Genomic DNA, 20,744 nt, shown 5'->3' with positions numbered 1-20,744 from the left:
TTGAAGTAAAACCAGACACACCTGTACAGTGACTATGGTTTATAACTTGTGCAAACACTGTAATAGTCAGTGATGTCAGGTAGCTTTTAGGTATATATTAACAATGCCAGATTTTTAATTTGTAACCGACAGTGAGATCAATAGATCCCATTCATACAGAACAGATCCTCTTTACACAAAGTCAAATTTTGTTGCTAGTTGTTCCTGCACAACTGCAGAAAACTCAAAATTGCTGGACAATTTCATCATAAACCTAGCACAGACAGATTTCATGTGAAATAATTTTACATTTCAAGACAACAAAACATCTATGGCTCCTCTGAGTCAGCAAATACATAGTATTACAGCCATAACAGCAATACCTAATGATACGAATGTACAACAAAGACACAAGAAATATTTTGAAGAAAAGGGCCATAATTCATACTGTGCACCACTTTTGCTGCCTCAGGTTTACTTTATTGTGTTTACATCACGTTATATTGCACACGTCACAATATGTCAGGTTATTGACCCCGTCTTGATTTCCAATTCAATGTAACACATTCACTAATACATGAGTTTAGCCAGGCATATGCAGGTTTGATTGTTTACGCTAAAATACAACATCACCATATTCACTTAGGGCAATCCTTGTCCACTTGATCAACAGAAATTCAGCAAAGTGATCTGTGTTTTGGTTTCAAATAATTTATTGCTCCTTTTCACCATGAAAACCTGTTATTTTTTAACATTAATTGAAGCTTTAGAGCCGTACATGAGGATCTGGGGGATGAAAAGCTACAAAGTGATTTAGGAGTTTGATGTCAAAATGTTTGGATTTAGCAAAGTCATTCTACCTCCATGCTCTACATAACAGGTAGAGTAAATGAAGCCACAAAGCAGGGCAACAAAGCACATAAAAATTGCTTCATAATAATGGCAGCTTCAAAGTGATGTAAACATTATTAAACTTTGAGGCAGGGAAAATGCCAAGTTTTACCTCACAATTATTGAAATTTAAGACATCGTGCACCTTTTGCTCAAAAATAGAAAAATTTCATTGTTTTTAGAATTTTTTCTTACTATACACATTTTGTATATTTACTGGAGATTTAGGGAACTTCACAGACATTCCATGGCTTTCATTATAAAGAAAGCTAATAAACTCTATTTTATAGATTTTACATGTTTGACCTATGTTAAAATGGTTCTTTGCATAAATACTTGAGATCTCTGGTATCATTAGAATTTGCTATCCTAGGTCTTGCACGGATGGTTGATCATTCATGTGTAGATATGAAAGGCCGTTCCTGTGAGTGTGGCTGTTATGTGGAGCATATATAATAACAAACGAGAATGTGATGGCCTTGGATAGAAACTAAGACTCTTGTCCCAAAGCTGTTTGCTACAGAATTGAAAGAATACACTCACTGGCCAATAAAAATGCTGCTTTTTACGGCTTTGTATACAAGGCTCACATTGTTTTGTGTTTACAGTGCCCGGCAGTGATAACCTCTTGGCTGCAACCTACCAGGTATGCTGATCACACCCATTCACAAAATGGTTTCACCCAAACATGATTAGCATAGGGTCAGCATGCGTACACACACAACTGCCGGTCTGTTTCAACACTGACATAAGTAAGCTGAGACAAGGGGGTACAGCCAGGGCAATCTGCCATCTGTCTAACTAACCAAAACACACTGCCGGTGTACACTTCTGAAAAACTGAACTGTATTTTGCCACAGTCGTCTGCCAACTGTGATTCTACATTTCAAGAGCTGTGAAATTTCTAGCAAAACAGGTAAGCTTATAGGAAAGAGAGCAGAAAAGATCAGGAGGACAGCTGGTATCTTGGACTGTTACTTGGCTGATCAGCTGATTATGCAGGGGGTACATTATAAATCAAACTGTGTGAAAAACTCAGCCAGTGTTTACATTGGTCTGTGGCTGTACTCTATATACTGTGGAATGTTTCAGTACCTTGTCTGTCTGTGTTGTATCACAATCCATTGAAATTTGAGAGGAATTGTTCAGATGGATGGATACCGTATTCAGTAAGGTATTCAATCTGTTATGTTCCTAGAATAGAAAACATTGGCAGCTGCAAATTCAGATGGAAACATTTTCTTGTTGCTTCTGTCTGGCAGTAAATGTTGTGTGGCATTAGGGGGAGTTTTCGCCTGTCTAAGGTCACCTCCCCAGCTCCAGTACTTGGATCAAATAACATACACGCAGGAAACAACCTAATGAAGACCATGCTAAAGCACCCTTGTCCCTCTGTAAAACCGCTCAGGTTACATCAAAAGCTGACTACAGCGCATAGCCACAGCCATGGAAAGCAGTCTGCTCTCCATTTCCGGCAACAGAGGTACAACAACCAATGCAGGCTGTACTGCATATGGTATACCAGTGTGGCAGTTGCTTGACTTTGGGGCAGGCTGCTCCGTAATAACCACTTACAATTTTTCATCAAACTATAAATTCTCAGCATGGAAGAATAGGCATACTGACACTGCGTTATTTATTGTTATAAGCCACTGAACTGTTATACCTGAATCAAAATAATTTGCAGCAGAAGTTATGTATGAAAAATGTTCAAGCTGGCCACCTTCATGTTGTAAAATTTGAATCTATTTGTACATCGGTATCTGTTCCTTTTGGCAAAGGGACTTTTAGCTCTCATCTGTTTTCAAGCAAGGAGAAATCAGGAAATGATATGGAATTTGATTAGCTTTGATAAAAAACAGAATGTAACAAGATTTTATGTGACATTGTGGTATGCATATTGCTTTCATGCTTTCACACTCACTGCCAAGTAATCACAGACAAAGACTCATCTGGACTCATACACAACAAATATTTGAACGTTAAACAATGAAATTTCCATTCTTGATTCATTGCATCGTGAGAAAAAATTACTTGATGTTTTTAAGGTGAGAATTCATGTGAAAGTGTTTTCTTCAGGTGACTTGTACATAAACTGTTATGGAATCTTAGAATGTATTTACCAAGTCACTCTGTGAAATGGAGATGATTGTGGCAGAAGAAAATGAAAGTCTGCATGCCCCCAAGTCACAACCACAGTCAGGTTTCTGAACATGTGCGAGCAAGGTTACTCTTTCTTTGCCTCTCTAGCTTTTTGTGCATGACATGTTTTTGAAAAGTCTGCCATCCACCAGCATCTGATGCTGGAAAACATGAATTGGCGGGCTGGACATACAATGGTTCAAAGCCCTATTTGCGTCTCAGAGTGCGATCAATAGTTGAGCCTTGGTGCAGAACAATGGAAGTCACTCACGTTAAACGTCCATGTGTCCAGAGATCTATTGTGTTCTCTGCAGCTAATATTAGGTCTACCGAGTCATCAGCAGGGCATTGTCTAAGCAGTATATCATGATACCATATACATGATCAATCAGGCACACAGTGGAATTTCCCAGCAAATACTAACCCTCGGATGAAAAGATGTTATACTCGGCCTTTTAGCCATGAACAGGCCACTGTACTGCTCTGTACATGTGTCAGTAACAAGCTTGTAAGATTTGTAAACACATCTTTGTGTGTGCCTTACTTTCCTCATAAGTTCTGTCACTTTAAGAGAAAGTGTCTCATTTGCAGATAAGGTTACAATTTTGATATCCAAGAAGTTCTGCGGTAGAATGTCAGTTGAACCTGAAAGTGCAGGGGGCAAACTTGTATCTTCTTCATAAAACTTGATACAGTACTGCAAGCACTGCATGTACACAACAGGCTGACCCACAACATGGCCGAAAGTGCAATCAAAGTTTTTACAGACATACAAGAATTCACATCTTACTGGCTGGTTGTCCAATAAAACAAATGCAGATAAAGCCTTCAAAGATAACTTTGCTAAAGGCTGTACTCGATCCCTCTTACTCAAAAACAGGTCATGAAATATCGTAATGAGAAAAAGCTAGCAAGTTGAATTCTGTACCATAAGTATATCCTCATCTGTGGTGGGAAGACTTGTTTTCTGAAAGAGTGATCTGTATTATGTCTACAAACATACAATCTAATTGGTTCTCAGATTGACACATCTTTTGTACAAATTCATGCATTGTTCAACAGAGGAAAGTACAGAAATTGACCAATCACAGACAACCTTGCAAAACTGCCGCAGGTCATCCACCAGATAATACTCAAGGTACAGACATACCTGCATTATTGATCCAGTCACTTTAAGGCCAGTGCGCTTTACAATTGAGTGAATCAACAGAATGAGGCTTGCATGATGAAACACAGTGGGATGTCTTGTTGTAAAATGAAATTTTGTTGAGGAACATGCAGGTGATCATAAGTGCAATTAATAGCTGTAGAGTGTAGAGTGGCTAGAGTCATGATGTTTACAGAACGAACAATTCAGTAATATTATCTCTATGTAAAAATGCAAACAGTAAAAGAAGAGGGTAGAAACTGTACACCTAGGGTTCTGATCATCATTATAGTGACATGGTAAAATTACAGAATTGAAAGGCATGGCCATACTCCCCTAACTGAAGAATAGTAATTCTCAGAAATTTGCTCTAGAGAATTCTGACTCAAAATATTTACCGCAATGCCTGGAAGTTATCAGTGCTGAATACATGTACATTATTTTTGCCATGATGCCGTAAGTTAGTATTTTGACAAACCAAAAAATATTCAGGTAATCATACATACACATATATCAGTATATGTACCATCACGTTGATGATACAGGCATTTTATACTGGCATGTACACAGTTGTTCAAACAGACAAATAGTTACTGCTTCCAGCATGCAGATATGTTGAAATCTTTCAGTCATCGAAGGACAATTGCCCTCACTAGATTTAAAGAGTCAAATTACAAAGTCAGGAGATTTTTGGGTTCACGCATCCAGGTTTTTTTGACATTAATGCCTTTCACTGCATGCAGTTAAAAATTATGCATCCTAAAAATCCATGAAATCTAAATTTTTTGAAAATGGACATTTTCGAGAGATTTTACCATCCAAGTACTACAATAGATAATGACAAGGTTGATCGCTTTTACCATTTCATGAGCACACACTGTTCACAATTTTATTTACATTTGTAATCAACATTTTTGTTGGTTGTGTCAGGGAGAAATTCTTGCTTAAACATCATTATCCAACCTTTTGTTTTTCACTCTATGTTTGTTCTCATGAACAAATATTGAGTTAAGGCAATCTAATGAGTTCTTTTTAAATTCTGCGGTGTCAAAGAAGAAATTAACCTGTAACTCCAGTAATTAAATAATTTGCTTGGCATAGATTTGAGAGGATAAGAAAGGGGGTAATATCAGTGATGCAAAGAATTTTACAACAAATGAGTAAGAAATTGTGCATGGATTGCATTTCAAACACTTCTTGCTGTGATAATTAACAACATATACCAAATGTGTTGTCTTCTGTTTTGGCCATTTCATTTGCATACCCATCATGAATATTCATGATCATTATTTCATGAATATTCATGATGGGTGTACTTATGAAAACAAATCTGAGTTCTTGTGCTTGTCCACAGAAAACAAAGAGTACACAAAGCTTTCACTGGTCTAACTGATAAAATGCTCTGTTCATGAATTTGTCCTGAACTTATGTCCATTATGATAATAGTACATGTCCTTTTTCACTTTTTCAGGTTTGACTATGAGTGGATTCCATGTACCAAACATCAGTAACTCTATGCAACTTTCCTAGTATTAACTCAGCGGTGAGCAAAGACACACTCAAGCATATCTTGACCATGAAGGTTACTGCCAACGCGGTCACACTGTTCTGCATTCTGCTCCTATTAAGCTCAGCTTCAGCTTGCTTAAACAACTGTCTATGTATCAGACATGCTATGACATGCCGAAACTATACTGAAATACCCAGCCAGATTCCTTCTGGAATCACATCATTATTATTCCATTATGCTAACTTCTCCATTGCTTCCTCGGACTTTGGCCATGCAAGTTACAAGTCTTTGGACAGTCTATCATTCACAGAGTGCCACTTCAATTTGATTGACAGTGATGCATTTGTACAACTGACCAGTATCAAGTCACTCAGGTTTATGACCAACTTCATCAAAATACTGCAGCCTGATGCTTTTGACAACATTCCAACCATTGAAGAGTTGTTTCTTTCTCAGAATAACTTCAACCAACTATCACGAGGACTCTTTCTCGGTCTGGCAAACCTACAAAGACTGGACTTTGTGAACCATCAGATGCTGAACATACGATCGAATGCCTTCCGAGGACTGGACAACCTCAAAATATTGTCGCTCTCCAACAACAACCTTCGGTCACTCACTGACGACAAGATCTGGAATGGACTGCATGCTCTGGAAGAGCTGTATCTGCCAAACAACAATTTGGCATCCATTGCAAATGAACTGTTCAGCGGACTCCAGGCTTTAAAAGTTCTGGACTTTTCCAACAATAGTCTACAGGTCCTAAGTCAAGCCAAATTTGCGGGTTTGAATAAACTGGAGACACTCATACTGAAGCAGAACCCTCTGGGTGTTGTTCCTCAGTCGGCTCTTAAAGCTCTACCACAGTTGTTGAACTTGAACATGTACTCAAGTGGCCTGTCAGCAATATCGGCCAGTGCATTTGAGAACGTACCAAATCTGAAAACCCTGGTTCTAGACTACAACCGTCTTGATATCTTACCAACAGCAGCTTTCAGAATTCTCGCACAATTAGAGATTCTGACGATGCGGGCAACCCGCATTGAGACGATACCTAGCAGGGCATTCTCAAATCTCACAAATCTGCAACATCTTACATTTGCTCGGGGCTCATTGAACAAGATCGAAAAGGATGCTTTTCAAGGCTTGTCAAGTTTACTGACTCTAGACTTGTCCAGGAACCACTTGACCTCACTTCCAAAGAAACTATTTCGTCCCCTCATTGTCCGAGAGGGGACCATGATCGGACTTTCATACAATCAATGGAATTGTGATTGTCACTTTGAGGATTTTACAACTTCAACTTACTACCACTTTGGTAATGCTACTGTACACAGGATTTTCAAAGATCTTGTGTGCCAAACCCCACCTGAATTGAAGGGCATGTTCTTGTGGTCAGTGCCTGCAGACAACTTCACCTGTCCTCCGACCACTCCTAAAGCCGCTATGACCCAAACTGAGATGGAGATCATCATTGGGAGTGTCTTGGGCAGCGCCTTTGTCATTGCCGTGGTGTCTGGCACTGGCGTCAAATACTACAGGAAACGGAAAAGCAAGTTCAGACGGAGGCGACAGCATGACCTCAACCTTGTTTCCTGGGATGACAACTCTGAGGATCAAGATCACAGTGAACACACACAAGAAACACGGTCTACAACTTCAGTTATTCACCTTTAGGCATCAAAAACAACCTGCTCACAGACTTTTTCTTCTCCTTACCTATGCAGCTGTAAACTGCATTGCCGTCTTTGTTAGATCCGGCATGACAAGGTTAGACTGAGTTGACCAGTATTAAAGGGACATAAGCTGTAAATTGTGGCAAGTTTTTCAGTATTCTGCTTCTATATATCAACTGCTGTGTCTGACCATAATCAGTTTGTCATGCTGAAATTTCGAGTATTCTTTTTGTCAACACAGCTTGTATGTGTGTAGTCATCATTGTTTATTGTTTACAAATGAATTCTAGTCCGGACTTGAATACAATTTTCAACAGTAACAATGGAGATTATACTCATATAGGTTGTGTTGATATGCTAAGTACTTGGCTTTAAATTATAGTTCAGGGATTCAATGCAGAAAGTGTAGGGAAACCACAAAACAAAAGTTCTGAAAAAATAGCCAAAAGATACAGCTTATGGAGCTTTAAGATTAGGTAGATATCAACAGAAATGTGAACACGTGTGCTATCAAGACATCAAAGAGTTAATTTGAATGAGATATGTGTATACCATTTATTTTTTTGAATTATTTTTTTATGTTTGTAATAACAAGAGAATGTGACAAAATATTTCCCTGATAATCATTGTTAGATGTTGAAGATGTTAGGTGAGTGATTTCACTGTTTGCATGTTACATCTGTTTCTCTATACAAAATTCATAGTCTCCTGAATTCACTGTAAACTAAATGTACTTCATTGAATGCTGTTAAATCCAGCCATATTGGTTTGGCAAATGCAGCCTTCAGCAAATATGACTTACTTTCTGACCATATAATTAGCAACAGCTGTGTCCAAAAGCCTGACAGCACAAACAGCTGTCTACATGGTAATAAAACGAAAAAAGTATCTAATGACGGAGACTCCAAAGAGTAATAATAAAGGTTGTGAAATGAACATCTAAATCACATATTTTTTACCATTTCCTGTTGATAGGCACATTTTTATCACATTCACATGCCACAAGACATATTCATAGCCGAGACAGAGACACAACTGACCAGGGGACTCTCAGTATTCCCTCTAAACAATGAATTTTGTTTCCAAGTTAAAGTATGTCTTCCACAAAAAGTCTATATTCAGAATGCTTTTAACGAAGTCAATTATAACCCCCACCAAGAAATTACAAAGTTGTGTGCTAATTGCTCTGATTTAAGTTTAGTATTGTTTCAAATATTTCCTGCAATATGAAAATTGGTGCAAAAGAAATGCTGATGCAGCAGACTTTTCAATATTGTAAGTTGTAATGTTTTTAACAATACAGTGATATTTCACATGTCTTTAAGAAAGAAAGAAAGAAAGAAAGAAAGAAAGAAAGAAAGAAAGAAAGGAAAGAAGCTTGTTCAGAAAACACTAAGGTACATCCTCTGAGTCAATGTGGATGTACAATCTCATTTTATTTGCAAGGTGAAAGATTTGGACGTAGACTCTCTTGAACTCTTTGTGAGTCTTATGAACCTGTTTTCCCTGATTCCCCGTAAACAGGTCCACAATCACCATTGATAACAACTGGTTTGGGACAAAACATGGTGAGGAATGGGTTAAAGTTACAAACACAAGGTCAGAATAACTGACCAGTATTTGTGCTAGTAGGTCTTTCTAATGATGAACAGTCATATTGTTGTTTTACTTCTGAACATGTAGACAGGCTTGGCTTCTGTTACAATGCCACTTAATGCAAGTCTGTCGAGGCATTCAGTTAGGGAATAAGGCAATGAATTGTTTAAGGCACTCAAAATATTTTACATGCATAAGTTCAAGGACAAAAGAGAAAATCCACCTGCAATCCAAAGTTAGGGATGGTGGTCATTGTCTAATTAAAAGCAACAATTTATTTAACAAATCATTAAATTAAATTATTTTTTTAAATTTCTGTTGTGAGTGCCTGTTTGCTGTATTGTTGAAGGCAACCATCGTTGACTACTTTGGAATTGTTTACACCAGCTTTTATGGCATAATTTTGCTAAAATACCTTGCTCTGCAGGGTACTGAACCACAGCAAATCTATATTACAATATCTGCTAATTGTAATCAAAATTTGGTAAGAAGTGTAGGCACACACTTGTTTCATTGTTGCATTTTATGACTGACGCAGAAGCCAAGTGGGTACAATGTATGAAAACAGATATCTGCAATAGGAATCAGGTAGCAATTTTTACAGTGAAATTACATACTGTCTTCTGTGACTGGAGAAGATAATTGCTATAATATATCAGATACTATGTATCCAGTTACAAATTATCTGAAACTTTGATTTTCTAATGAGAAATATATTTATTACATGGCCACTCTCTTTATGGATTAGCTTTTCACACTGGATTAATGCCAACTGACATATTGCTTCAAATTACTTTCAACAAATGCAAAACTGTATTGTGCAACTGCTTCTATACGTCAACCAGACCTTGTTGTTTTATATCATTACGACAGTTGTGATATTTGAAATTTATTTTTGTTACTGGTCTGATATGCAAATGAGTGTTATTGCAGAATGTAACACTGAGTGTACCATAGATTTACTGTGTGTTGTATCTTCATACAAGTGATTTCACAGAAAAGGCCAAAGCCTGACATGATTACTGCACAACACCAAGACTCTCAGTTTCAAAACTCTACAGCCCTTCGTCATCAGCTTCCACACATCGGTGTAACTGCAGAAGTAATTGACTGCATACCTGTAACTCAGGTGTCATACTGATTTAGATATATGCAGTGAAAAAAAATCAACAATAAACCTGAATAAAAGGCTTTTATCTGACTGTGGCAGCTAAGTTTCATCCACATATTACCATAGTAGTTCAAACACTTTGTAGATACCAGCACAGTCAACATTTTAGATCCTGATATTCATGTGCTAACAGAATAGGAAGATAATAATATTTCTGAGTGGTGTATATGCTGTGCTCACTTAATGCATTTGAATTATGTATGTTCCTGATAACATCATAGAAAACTTAATTAGAAAATAGTTCATAAAACTGGACCTAATTTATTCTGGACTTTGTATCGCATCCAGTGATAGTGCTTACAGCATCTATCGAAAAGAACTGACAACAGCAATGCTATGAACATGCATTAAACATTCTTTGGTGTTGTAAAGCAGTTCCAAGCCTGTCCTATAGCTCTGATAAAAAGTTTAAAGTGACACAATTTCACATCCAAAGTCCATGATGTACTGGTTTCAATCAGTCAATAACCTGAAACACTGTCTGCAATGCAACATAATTACTGCATATTACATTTATATCATCTTAAAGCAATACCAGAAACACGTTTTCTTAGCCTTGCTTGTCCATTGTAATTTTTGTTTCAAAAACAAAAGGCAAGGATACATAGTAAAAGCATCCACTGTCAAGGTCCATGTTAACATGAGTTTTGCATATATTTACATGTATAATGTGGGCATTAAAAAACTTCCATTACTGAAATATGAGTTTAAGAATAAATATTTGCCGCTCTGTTTGATTGTTTTTACTTGACATTCAGTAATTCCAGAAATGATTATAACAGAATGTGGACTTCACCACATTTTCAAATAATGGGGAGGGGGAGGGAGGGGGATGATAAAATATTTTAAGCTCAACATTTATACCATTATATGATTACAATGAAACTGTTTTAAAAGAAAACATAATCATCTGTAACATCAAATAAATCACTTCCTTTGGTCACAATATCTTGTAGAACTTGAAGAAGGCATTGTACATTTGTTTAAACTTTAGCTCTGTAAGATCAGTTGGAATGCACAAACCAGTGTCAAATGCCACAACATCATACGTCATAATGTATGATTATGAATGTTGTGAAATGTGACATATTCTCCACACATTTTTGGAAAAAACTAAGGCTTATTTTGTCTACTGGATGGCATCTTGCCAAGAAAATTGCTGTTGGGCCTATTTCCAGAACTGTGGAAGTGATTATATTATTGGCTATGAGTTTTCACAATGACGAACCTGATGAAAAACTAATCAATGTATTTGCTGTGTCAAGCTTCATCTCAAAGTTTTCCTCTTCTTTGTTGATCATTCTAACATGCTGCGTTTATAACTTCAAAATATATCTTTCAACTTTACCTTTGTATATCAAAAGTAGTTTGTTTGTAAATACGGTACTTGTAAAACTCTTTTGCTAGAGAAGTAAGCTTGGTTTTTCATAGTGTTTGGACCTGATGGAGGGACTATGCTTTGCTCTGTCAGCTCTTTATTCTTTTAGTTGTTTGTTTACAGAGCTGCATTTGATATTCTATGCTCATCTACAGACTGAGCACAATTTCTTTGGCTCAGCCACATTTTTAGTACAGGCATACTAACATGAGCCATGTTTCTATGGTAACACTTTGACAATGTTTTTGTAGCTTGTTCAGACTTGCTTTTAAGAATTGTGTCATAATATATTTCAAATGACTTAATAATAAAAAATATTTTAAAACGATCCATGTATTTCAGTTCCATTTTATTCAATTCAGTATTTCTTTTATTCATTCCACAACTGGGCAATAAAATGGCAATTCTCAAATACATAAAATTCAAGTATCAGCACAATACGCAAAACACTAATAACTTACACGTCATTTAAATACGCAGTGAAAGGAAATTTGTGTTGGTTTTGACTTACAAGTGTGAGACTTAAAACGACAACCTGAACGTGAACTTTACATAACAAAATTGAGTAGGCTTTTCTGAGCACTTGTTGTTTGTAAAAATGTAACATATTCCTTCCTGGTACACCAATTATTCAAGAACTAATTGCGACAATTCTTTATAGAGAATTTTATTTTTGACTTATAATTTTGAGGGCTATTGTCAAGGGCCTGTAGTGGGTACCCAGTGCTAGTCGCCTGATGCACAGTGTTCTACGGTACATACTCAGTACACCCAATAGATCATATGTGTATGAAAACAATACACCTATTTCTGTGTGTGTTTGTGCATTGTGATCAGACAAACTTGATTTACTGGTAGATAGATGATTTGACATGCCAGACTAACTATGACGTGATTTACCGCATTGGACTAATCCATTTGACATGTACTATGGTGTCATCTGAGATTTTCAGTTGTATTATAAGGTGACCTGAAGAATTGCACTTATTAAATGATGTCTGTCTGTCTGGTGTAATTATGACTTGGAATGCTTGGTTGTCACATGTTGTTTTACAGATTATTTTGGCATCATGAGTTTCACAAGAAATTTTACCTTGTCCTACTGAGTACTGCAAATTCAAACATGCAAACCTGAACGTGCATATACTTGAGGGAAAATACATTCTGTAATTTTGAGCAAAGTTAACAATTTATAATACTTCTTTAAAACATTGAATGTCACAGTCATGGTTGCAATCCAGAATTTCAATTTATTGGCAATTTGAAGGGCCCATATGACCTATGACCCCAACCCACTGTGACTTGACTGCCAATTGGCTGACTCAGAGGACTAGTCCCATGGATAGTAGGTAATGCACTATCTGCTAATTCCATTGGTTTGCACATAGAATTGCAAGAAAGTACTATTGTAATACTGTCATTTTCTTGTGACTTCACAGAAGACTCGGTGGGAGAAGGCATTTTGAAAAAAATATTTAAAAAGTAGCATTGCCATGCTGTATATCAAGACAAAATGGCAACATTACTTTCCTTAACAAAAAAATAAAGGAACAAATGCTGACTTGGCAGTTTTTTCTGAGCGCTAATTGCCTCTTTTTTCAGAATTCTGCAGCCAGAATTGTGTCTTGCGCCTGAAAATCAGACCATATCACTCCCATTCTCAAGAAATTACACTGGTTACTGGTACATAACAGAATCCAGTATAAAATCCTCCTCATCACCTATAAAGCTCTGAACAACAATGCTTCTGCCTATATATCGGATCCTATCAATCTCAAAGATTCGCCTAGAGTTCTGTGATCTAATGACAAAATTCTGCTTCATGTCCTACGGAGTGACAAAAAACCTATGGCAATCATGCTTTCTCACATACTGCCCCCCATCACCTGGAACAATGTCCCATTAAAAGTGCATTGGTCACCCACTCTTGTTACATTTAAGAAAAACTAATTTTTTTTGTAAAGCATACCGAACAAGTCTGACTCTTTAAAAGTGCCATTACACTTTGGAGTTTGGCGCTATAGAAATCCATGGATTGATTGATTGATTGATTGATTTTTTGCAAACAGATAACAACAGTATCAAACAACCAATGAAATGGTCTTATGCCCCTGTTTTAATGTGCATTGGAATAACTTCATGGGATGTATTCACATTGGTGTTTTGATCAAGAAGTTTGCCATGATTGACAAAATTTGCAATTTATGGATTGTACTTCAAATTGCCTGTCTTCGCTGCCAGGTCTAGCACTGGGCACCGAGACACTGCTGGCATTAGTGGACCGCACAGCAGGAGGTAGTGGTCCCTATTCAAATTCAAGGTAGGGATAGCGGACTATAAACCATAGAGGTATAAAAAACCTCCATGATATGAACACTGAGAGCTAAAATGGTTATCCTGAAAACAAGTTCACGTTAATATACACACATAGGCCTTGTGTCATTGTCACTATGCAGGGAGATGTGAAATATTATATTTTATATACACACTTGTAGATCGGACATTCTTTGGAAAGGTAAAAAAAGTTGACTGTCAATTGAACTTTCGACATTGTCAAAGTTTCTTGAAAGCTAGAGTATAATCTTTTGAATTAACAGGAAGGAAATCACAACAACAGAAAAAGGAATTCATAAGTACATGACCACAAGTTTGAAGTATATCCTAGCTATCAGATGAGTCATATGCCATAATACCAGGACACCTGCCTAGAATCGGTTCTCAAAAATGACCGACAGATGCCGGGGTGTACCTATAACATTCATAAATAACAATAATCTGCCGCGTGGAAGAAGGAATCATGCTATAATTTGTATTTATGGTAGTATACAAGTATATTTACCCGTGACCCAGTCTATTACGTAATTTTTGGCTTTACACACTGAAGGTCTTCTGTCATGTGACTGGCAAGTGATTCTATTGTCATTCTGAATGGGCACCAAAACCTGTGTGTTGACCACACATGAAGCGGAACAGCATACAAAAGACTCTCCTACACTGATTTGCATTCCCTATTTGGATTTCCGCCATCGCTCTCGATCTTCAAACAAACGTGGTAAAAACTGATGCCATTTCACAAGGAAAGCCGGGCCACTGGTTCAAACTGTTCTTACCGAGTCATCCAATCTGACTTGCCATCGACTTCGCAACAGGCACTTTCCCTTTCAACTGTCTTTATTGTTGTAAGTATGAATCAAGTACTGTGAATGATGTACTTGGTAGAGTCCTTAACATTTGTACCTTGCTTTAGTTATACACATGCAGCGCCCACCATAACACTTAAGCTGGTTTGGTGGCTGCAATTTTGACAATCTTGGAACCAAGATTTATGATCATTGAATGTCACAAAGCTTGAATTTGCCTGTGTCAGCTTTCAGATCCACCGATATCATAACAATGAAATTATTTCACCAAGGGTGAGTACTCGGGTCATATTATATGATACAGAACCCTTGTATAGTAAACAATCATAATACTACAAATTGTAATGAGATATATATTGCCACTGAAACAGTTTCAATGGTACAGACCTAGATTTTTACAAAAATATATCGACAATGCTTGGTTTCCTCATTCTGTATGCAGTCTAAAATATCCATAAATCTGGTGATCAGTTATCAAAACTTCCGTCATTAATGTCATACCCATGTCTCTGTGGAATTGCTTTGTGGATACAACAGCCTTAATGCATATATTGACTTTTGATTTTTGTCTGTTTTTTAATTTTACTGCTTTTTTGTATCAAAAATTAATCAGGGCACAATGCAACTATTCAGGTTAGCTGTGTTTTTTCTATGGCTTATGTCTAAAAGTCACATCATTTGTTATGGTGTCTCTTTACAACTACAGAGAAGATTTACAGATTTAGAAATGCACTGAATGCCAAGGGGATACATACAGGCTACAAACTTTCATGAAAGTTAGAATGTTGGTGAATTTCAACCCTTCATCAGGCCACTCGAGACATGTAAATTAAATAAGAAAATAATAAAACTAATAAAAAGCCTACAGACTGAAAAACAGTTTAAACTCTAAAGAAATATTTGGGGTATATTTGAGTTAACATACAAAGTGATATTAGCAGACTAAGTATATTTTGATAATACCTATGAAACGTTCATTTTCTTGATCTTTTCCCTAAAGTATGTTGAAATTCACAGTTCAAACCTTAAAGACAATTTGCATTACATGCAATGTCATGGATGACGCATGAGTTTTAATCCGGACTGAAATTTAATTGTTGACATTGGTGTTGGACATGGCACACATCATCCCATTGTGACAGCTGACATTCCAACTTGACTTTTGGTGCAGAAAAAGACAACATATATTTCACAACATCAATAAAAATATATCGGGAAAAGGTATCTAGAGCTTTAAAGTCATAATTATTGTTCAACATTTACCACAGAATATGCTGAACACACAGCAATTTTTTATTTATTGGAAATCTAAAGAGGATGAACACCAAATGCATCGATCTTGTCCATGACTTTCTGACCTACAATATTGCCTCTTTATCAATACAGAATAACCATTTGTATCTTTGTCTCTCACAGCATGTATCTAAGTATTGCTGAAGTACAGCACCGGAGAACACAGAAACTGCCAAGTTGATGTCTCAAACATCGAGATTTTCTGACAATGAAGGCAAGGACAGAAGATAAACCTGTCTCAGTGGTGTACCTTTTCCTATTTGTGTGCCATCTGGTGCAACCATCAACAAGCACAGTGTGCCAATCTCACTGTTCCTGCTCTGGTCATGTGACCCTCTGCGTCAATTACACCTCTTTGCCAACTTCATTCAGTCACAGCACACAGAGCCTTCACTTCCAGGCTTCAAAGTTTTCCATTCCTCAGCATGCATTCCAGAACTACACTTCCATGGAGCACCTTACCATATCGAATGGATACATCAGCTTCGTTGATGACAGAGCATTTGCCGACACACCGGTGCTGGATTACTTACAGTTGGAAAACAACATCTTCAAGGTGATTTCAGCCGGTGTGTTTGATGGACTTTCAAGACTCACCAAACTCAAGCTGTATAATAACAACATCAACAACATACCAGCAGGAATGTTCCGAGATCTCCAGGGACTTCAATGGATGCTGTTTGAACACAGTCCTACCTCTTTGCAACTGCAAGAAAATTCCTTTCAAGGACTTCAAAATTTAATTGTTTTATCTCTCGGGAACAACCAACTTGGGGTTCTGAATAATCCAAACATCTTGCAAGGATTAGACAGATTGGAGGAATTAATCATCCCAAACAACCAACTAACAGACATCACTGATGGGATGTTTTCTTTTCTAACTAAGCTAAAAACCCTGGATTTGAGTTACAACAGTTTGAAATCCCTGAACTCTGAGATCTTTTCCCCTGGACTGCCTGGACTGGAAACTCTGAAGCTGAGGTATAATCCTTTAAATGATGTACCAGAGACGGCATTGAACCGACTACCAGGACTAAAAGTACTAGATTTACAAGCAACTCGAATACACCTGATTGAGCCTTCAGCATTCACTGGCATCCCCCACCTCAGATACATCAATCTAAATGACAACTCAGACATGGACATAATTCCTACAGTGGCACTGAATACTCTCAAACACCTGACACAACTACAGCTCAGCAATAACCGAATCACAGCCCTTCCTGCACTGGCTTTTCAGAATCTAAGCTCCTTAACTCACTTGTACATCTCTCATACCCAGCTGAGGAGTGTTGACAAGGATGCCCTAAGGGGACTTGACAATATACAGGTGCTCGAACTATCCTTCAATCGGCTGAGGTCCATGCCAGGGGGCGTCTTCTCCCCTATCACCATTACAGAGGAAACTTACATCAATCTGCACTCTAACCCTTGGTCATGTGACTGCCAACTTAAGGACTTCATAGTATGGAACAGAAAGCACTTCAACAGCTCATCCATGCTGCAGACTGCTACTCAAGGCCTGCTCTGTCAATCACCCTACAAATTCAAGGGCATGAGCTTTGATGATATACCCGTGGAAAACTTCACCTGTGCAAGCACAGACTTTGCACCAGCTGGCACGCTTTCAGCAACGTCACACTCAATGAAAGTGGCAATTTACATTTGTGTCAGCATTGTGGTGACTGTAGTTCTGACGGTGGTTGCCCTTGTGTCCATCTGTCTCTACAGAAGACTGCGAAAGAAGGTCTCCCAGCACCAACAGGCAAGATACAACAGACTGAGATTACCAATGAGACTTTGGGATGATGTAGAATTGCAAACGTGAGGTTAGCGGTTTAACTGGCACAGCAAATGTACCAGTATATATGGTGAAATTTTAAATGATTATTTCCTAGAAATGCTTTTAACATTTTTTATACAAATAATTTGTATATTTTAACTTGACAAACAATGTTCAATTTCATTCAATAAAAACAATATTATAACTCTGTATTGAAATATTATGAGGTTATTACGAAAATACCACAAAGGATGCACGAGGACATTGGTGCAGCGTATCGCCCGACGCAAAGTGGAGGGCGATGCGCGGCGCCAATGTCCGAGTGCATCCTTTGCGGTATTTTCGTAATAACCTTATTATTATACATCTTAGATTCCTGACTGAGGCATCAAATTTTCAGAGTAGTGACCATTTTTGTGCAATGTCAACAATCTTTCTTCCGATTTAGCGCACGCAAAATTCTATTGTTTTCGATGGTAGATGTATAATAATGACACTTATTTGTCAGTTATCCAGTCAGTGGTACAGTTATGAATCCGTTTTTAATGATATTACATGTTTTTACAAGAAATTTGCCAATTTCTGAAGCATAATATGGTACAAAGAAGGACGATAGCATTTGACACACTGACTCAGCAACTTTATACAACTACATATATCAGGATGATTTGTTTGCATTTACTGGTTTCTTTAAAATACAATACTTGAGAAAGCAAGAGCAACTATTGTGACATTTAGCAGCCTACAGACCAAAGCAAAAAAAATTATATTCAGAAACTGTTCACTAGCTGTACCACTCAGAAGATAGATTAATGGTGAGTTGAGTTACAAGATTTAGATTAAAGTGGACTGGAAATGAGGTACATGTTTTAACACAACATGAAAAATGATACATGTAGAACCCTTGAATGATGCATGGTGATAAAAAGCTTCCCATTCTTTGCTACAATGAAGGTTCCTTTTTTCAGTTCAATTGTGATACTGGAAAATAGTTTCACAAGAGCTTCCTCCATAAAGTTAACCCCCAGAGCTCTAGTTGACAAATGCATGTTTTGATGCCACAGACTTCCTATTATGCTACCTCCAATATCCCTTTGCATTGGTCAAAAGATCAATGGAGGTCAATGATTGATGTGTGCCATTTCTTGAAAAATACAAATTTTTTAAAATTACACCAGCAGATACACAGTACAACAGCATTCTGGTATATATTTCAACCATTACTTACAAGTTATCATGCAATTCTCTTCAGGAAATTTGAGGTAAAACTGTTGATTTCATTTTTGGATGTGATGGTCTCTTTATAAATTGGGAAAGACTACTACTTATGAAGCAAATAACTGTGACTTGTATAGCATTAACACACTGATTGTACTACCTTATATCAAACTTCTTAAAAGTGCTCCAAGATGCCTTTTCAAGAACAAAGAAGTCAATCAAGATCATTAACATTCATAAACTAGGCATTTTCAGAAAGCTGACTAGTTTGTGCAGGTAGATATGGGACAAAGACAAAGAGGGTATTAATAAGAAATGGCTGAGAATGTAAAATAATTCAATTGATGGCAGTTGCCAATGATGGGGTATTTGAAACAAAATGTTTCCAAAAGATATTAAACCTAGCATTCACAAGGACAGCATTACAATCAAAATAGTGATCACAAATGAGCACAGAAATATGTGTATTTCTGCACATATTTAAGCCTGTGTTTGTGTTTGTCTTGTCACCTTATGATTTCTGTTTTTGCTGTATGTTTGTGATAGAGCACTGCAGAAGTAAATGTCAGTTATTTATTCTGAAATGCAACTTGTTGCCACTGTGTGTCGTAGTGGTTCATACATATAGTGATTATGCTAACAAATTACTATTAGTTTCTTTCAGTAAAATCAATGTGAACAATCTACAACATATATGCATGACAATACCAATGTCAAGGTCATCTATAAGCAGTGAGCAAAGATTTATATTCATACTCTGAAAGTTGTAGGGTTAAGTGAGTCTCAAACATCAGCACATATTAATGAATCTTAAACAGTTATGTTCATGGTGACATGTCTTTTAGTCAAAATTCCTTATTAAATTGTTCATACTCAGACCTACATAACTTTGAACAGCTCTTCTGTGACCTTGACACTGCTTTGAGTGCTACCAATGAATTTATGTGACCAGCTGTAATTGTTTGAATCTAAAGATATCAAATTTGAAGAATTTTGATGCTCTTAGTATGGTGAAACTTTTAAATCAGATTACAAACTAGGCTTTAACACCAAAATGTTATGTTTAAAAAGCATTCATCACACATATGAGGCTGTAAAACATTCCACGAAAATAATGTGTTTTTGAAGGTTGCTATTCATAAACTATCTTTCAGAATATATTTAACTGATAAACAGAGATCACCTGGTTATGATATAATCCATGTTTATCATGAAATTTAATTTTTGACATTTGATGAGATAATTTCCCATGATCATGCTAATGCTACCTTATGTTTGCTTGACAATAGTCTACCAAGAACTAATAAACATGAATTTGAAAAATCATTACAGCTTTTTTCCTTATCACTATCAGAGAGAGAGAGAGAGAGAGAGAGAGAGAGAGAGAGAGAGAGAGAGAGAATCTTACTATGAATTGGGCTGAATTTAGGCTCACAGCTCCTTTTGCATTAATTCTCCCTACACAGATGTGGCCAAGACTGAATATAATCCTACACAATGTACTGATTTTACTAGTAAAAAAAGTGAATTAAGCCATTTGAAGTGCTGCCACTAGAGGGCGTGCTCAAGTATGAAAATACTATTATCATGTTCATAGCATTGTCATTTGGGGATTTTAACAGACATGTTGTATTTTCTGTTCTGTTTGGGCATTTGCATTCATCAACAAATTATAAGTAATAAAGTAATGAATAATTATTAATTAATAAGATATGACTGACACACTCTCAAGTTTGGATGAATAATTTTTCAATCACCGTAACAAGATTTTTTGAACTCATATTAAGGTAAAGCCAAAAAGCAAAGTCTGTAATAGTCTT

At 36.9% G+C, this 20,744-nt stretch overlaps 3 protein-coding genes across 9 annotated transcripts in view; 2 read left to right on the top strand and 1 right to left on the bottom strand.

Moving 5' to 3' along the window:
• Positions 1-20,744, bottom strand: part of LOC139134599 (protein artemis-like) — a 59,438-nt gene that overhangs the window by 9,333 nt on the left and 29,361 nt on the right. The gene's annotated exons all lie outside the window — the stretch shown is intronic.
• LOC139134597 (platelet glycoprotein V-like) lies at positions 1,584-8,281 on the top strand. Its single transcript, XM_070701511.1, has 2 exons — positions 1,584-1,786; positions 5,631-8,281. Exon 2 carries the CDS (start codon positions 5,652-5,654, stop codon positions 7,344-7,346), a length of 1,695 nt encoding a protein of 564 aa, XP_070557612.1. The 5' UTR covers positions 1,584-1,786; positions 5,631-5,651; the 3' UTR covers positions 7,347-8,281.
• Positions 14,492-20,250, top strand: LOC139134596 (platelet glycoprotein V-like). The gene is made up of 2 exons (XM_070701510.1): positions 14,492-14,669; positions 16,047-20,250. The coding sequence occupies exon 2, from the start codon at positions 16,132-16,134 to the stop codon at positions 17,749-17,751; it is 1,620 nt and encodes a 539-aa protein (XP_070557611.1). The 5' UTR covers positions 14,492-14,669; positions 16,047-16,131; the 3' UTR covers positions 17,752-20,250.

Source organism: Ptychodera flava, chromosome 6 (assembly GCF_041260155.1).
Source record: "Ptychodera flava strain L36383 chromosome 6, AS_Pfla_20210202, whole genome shotgun sequence".
Classification (NCBI taxonomy): domain Eukaryota; kingdom Metazoa; phylum Hemichordata; class Enteropneusta; family Ptychoderidae; genus Ptychodera; species Ptychodera flava.
Note: the sequence above shows the minus strand (reverse complement) of the source record. Positions and strands in the feature narration are given on the sequence as shown.

Excerpts from the sequence above, each read along its gene's own strand:
- LOC139134597 (XM_070701511.1), top strand. The coding sequence starts at position 5,652 with ATGTACCAAACATCAGTAACTCTATGCAACTTTCCTAGTATTAACTCA.
- LOC139134596 (XM_070701510.1), top strand. The coding sequence starts at position 16,132 with ATGAAGGCAAGGACAGAAGATAAACCTGTCTCAGTGGTGTACCTTTTC.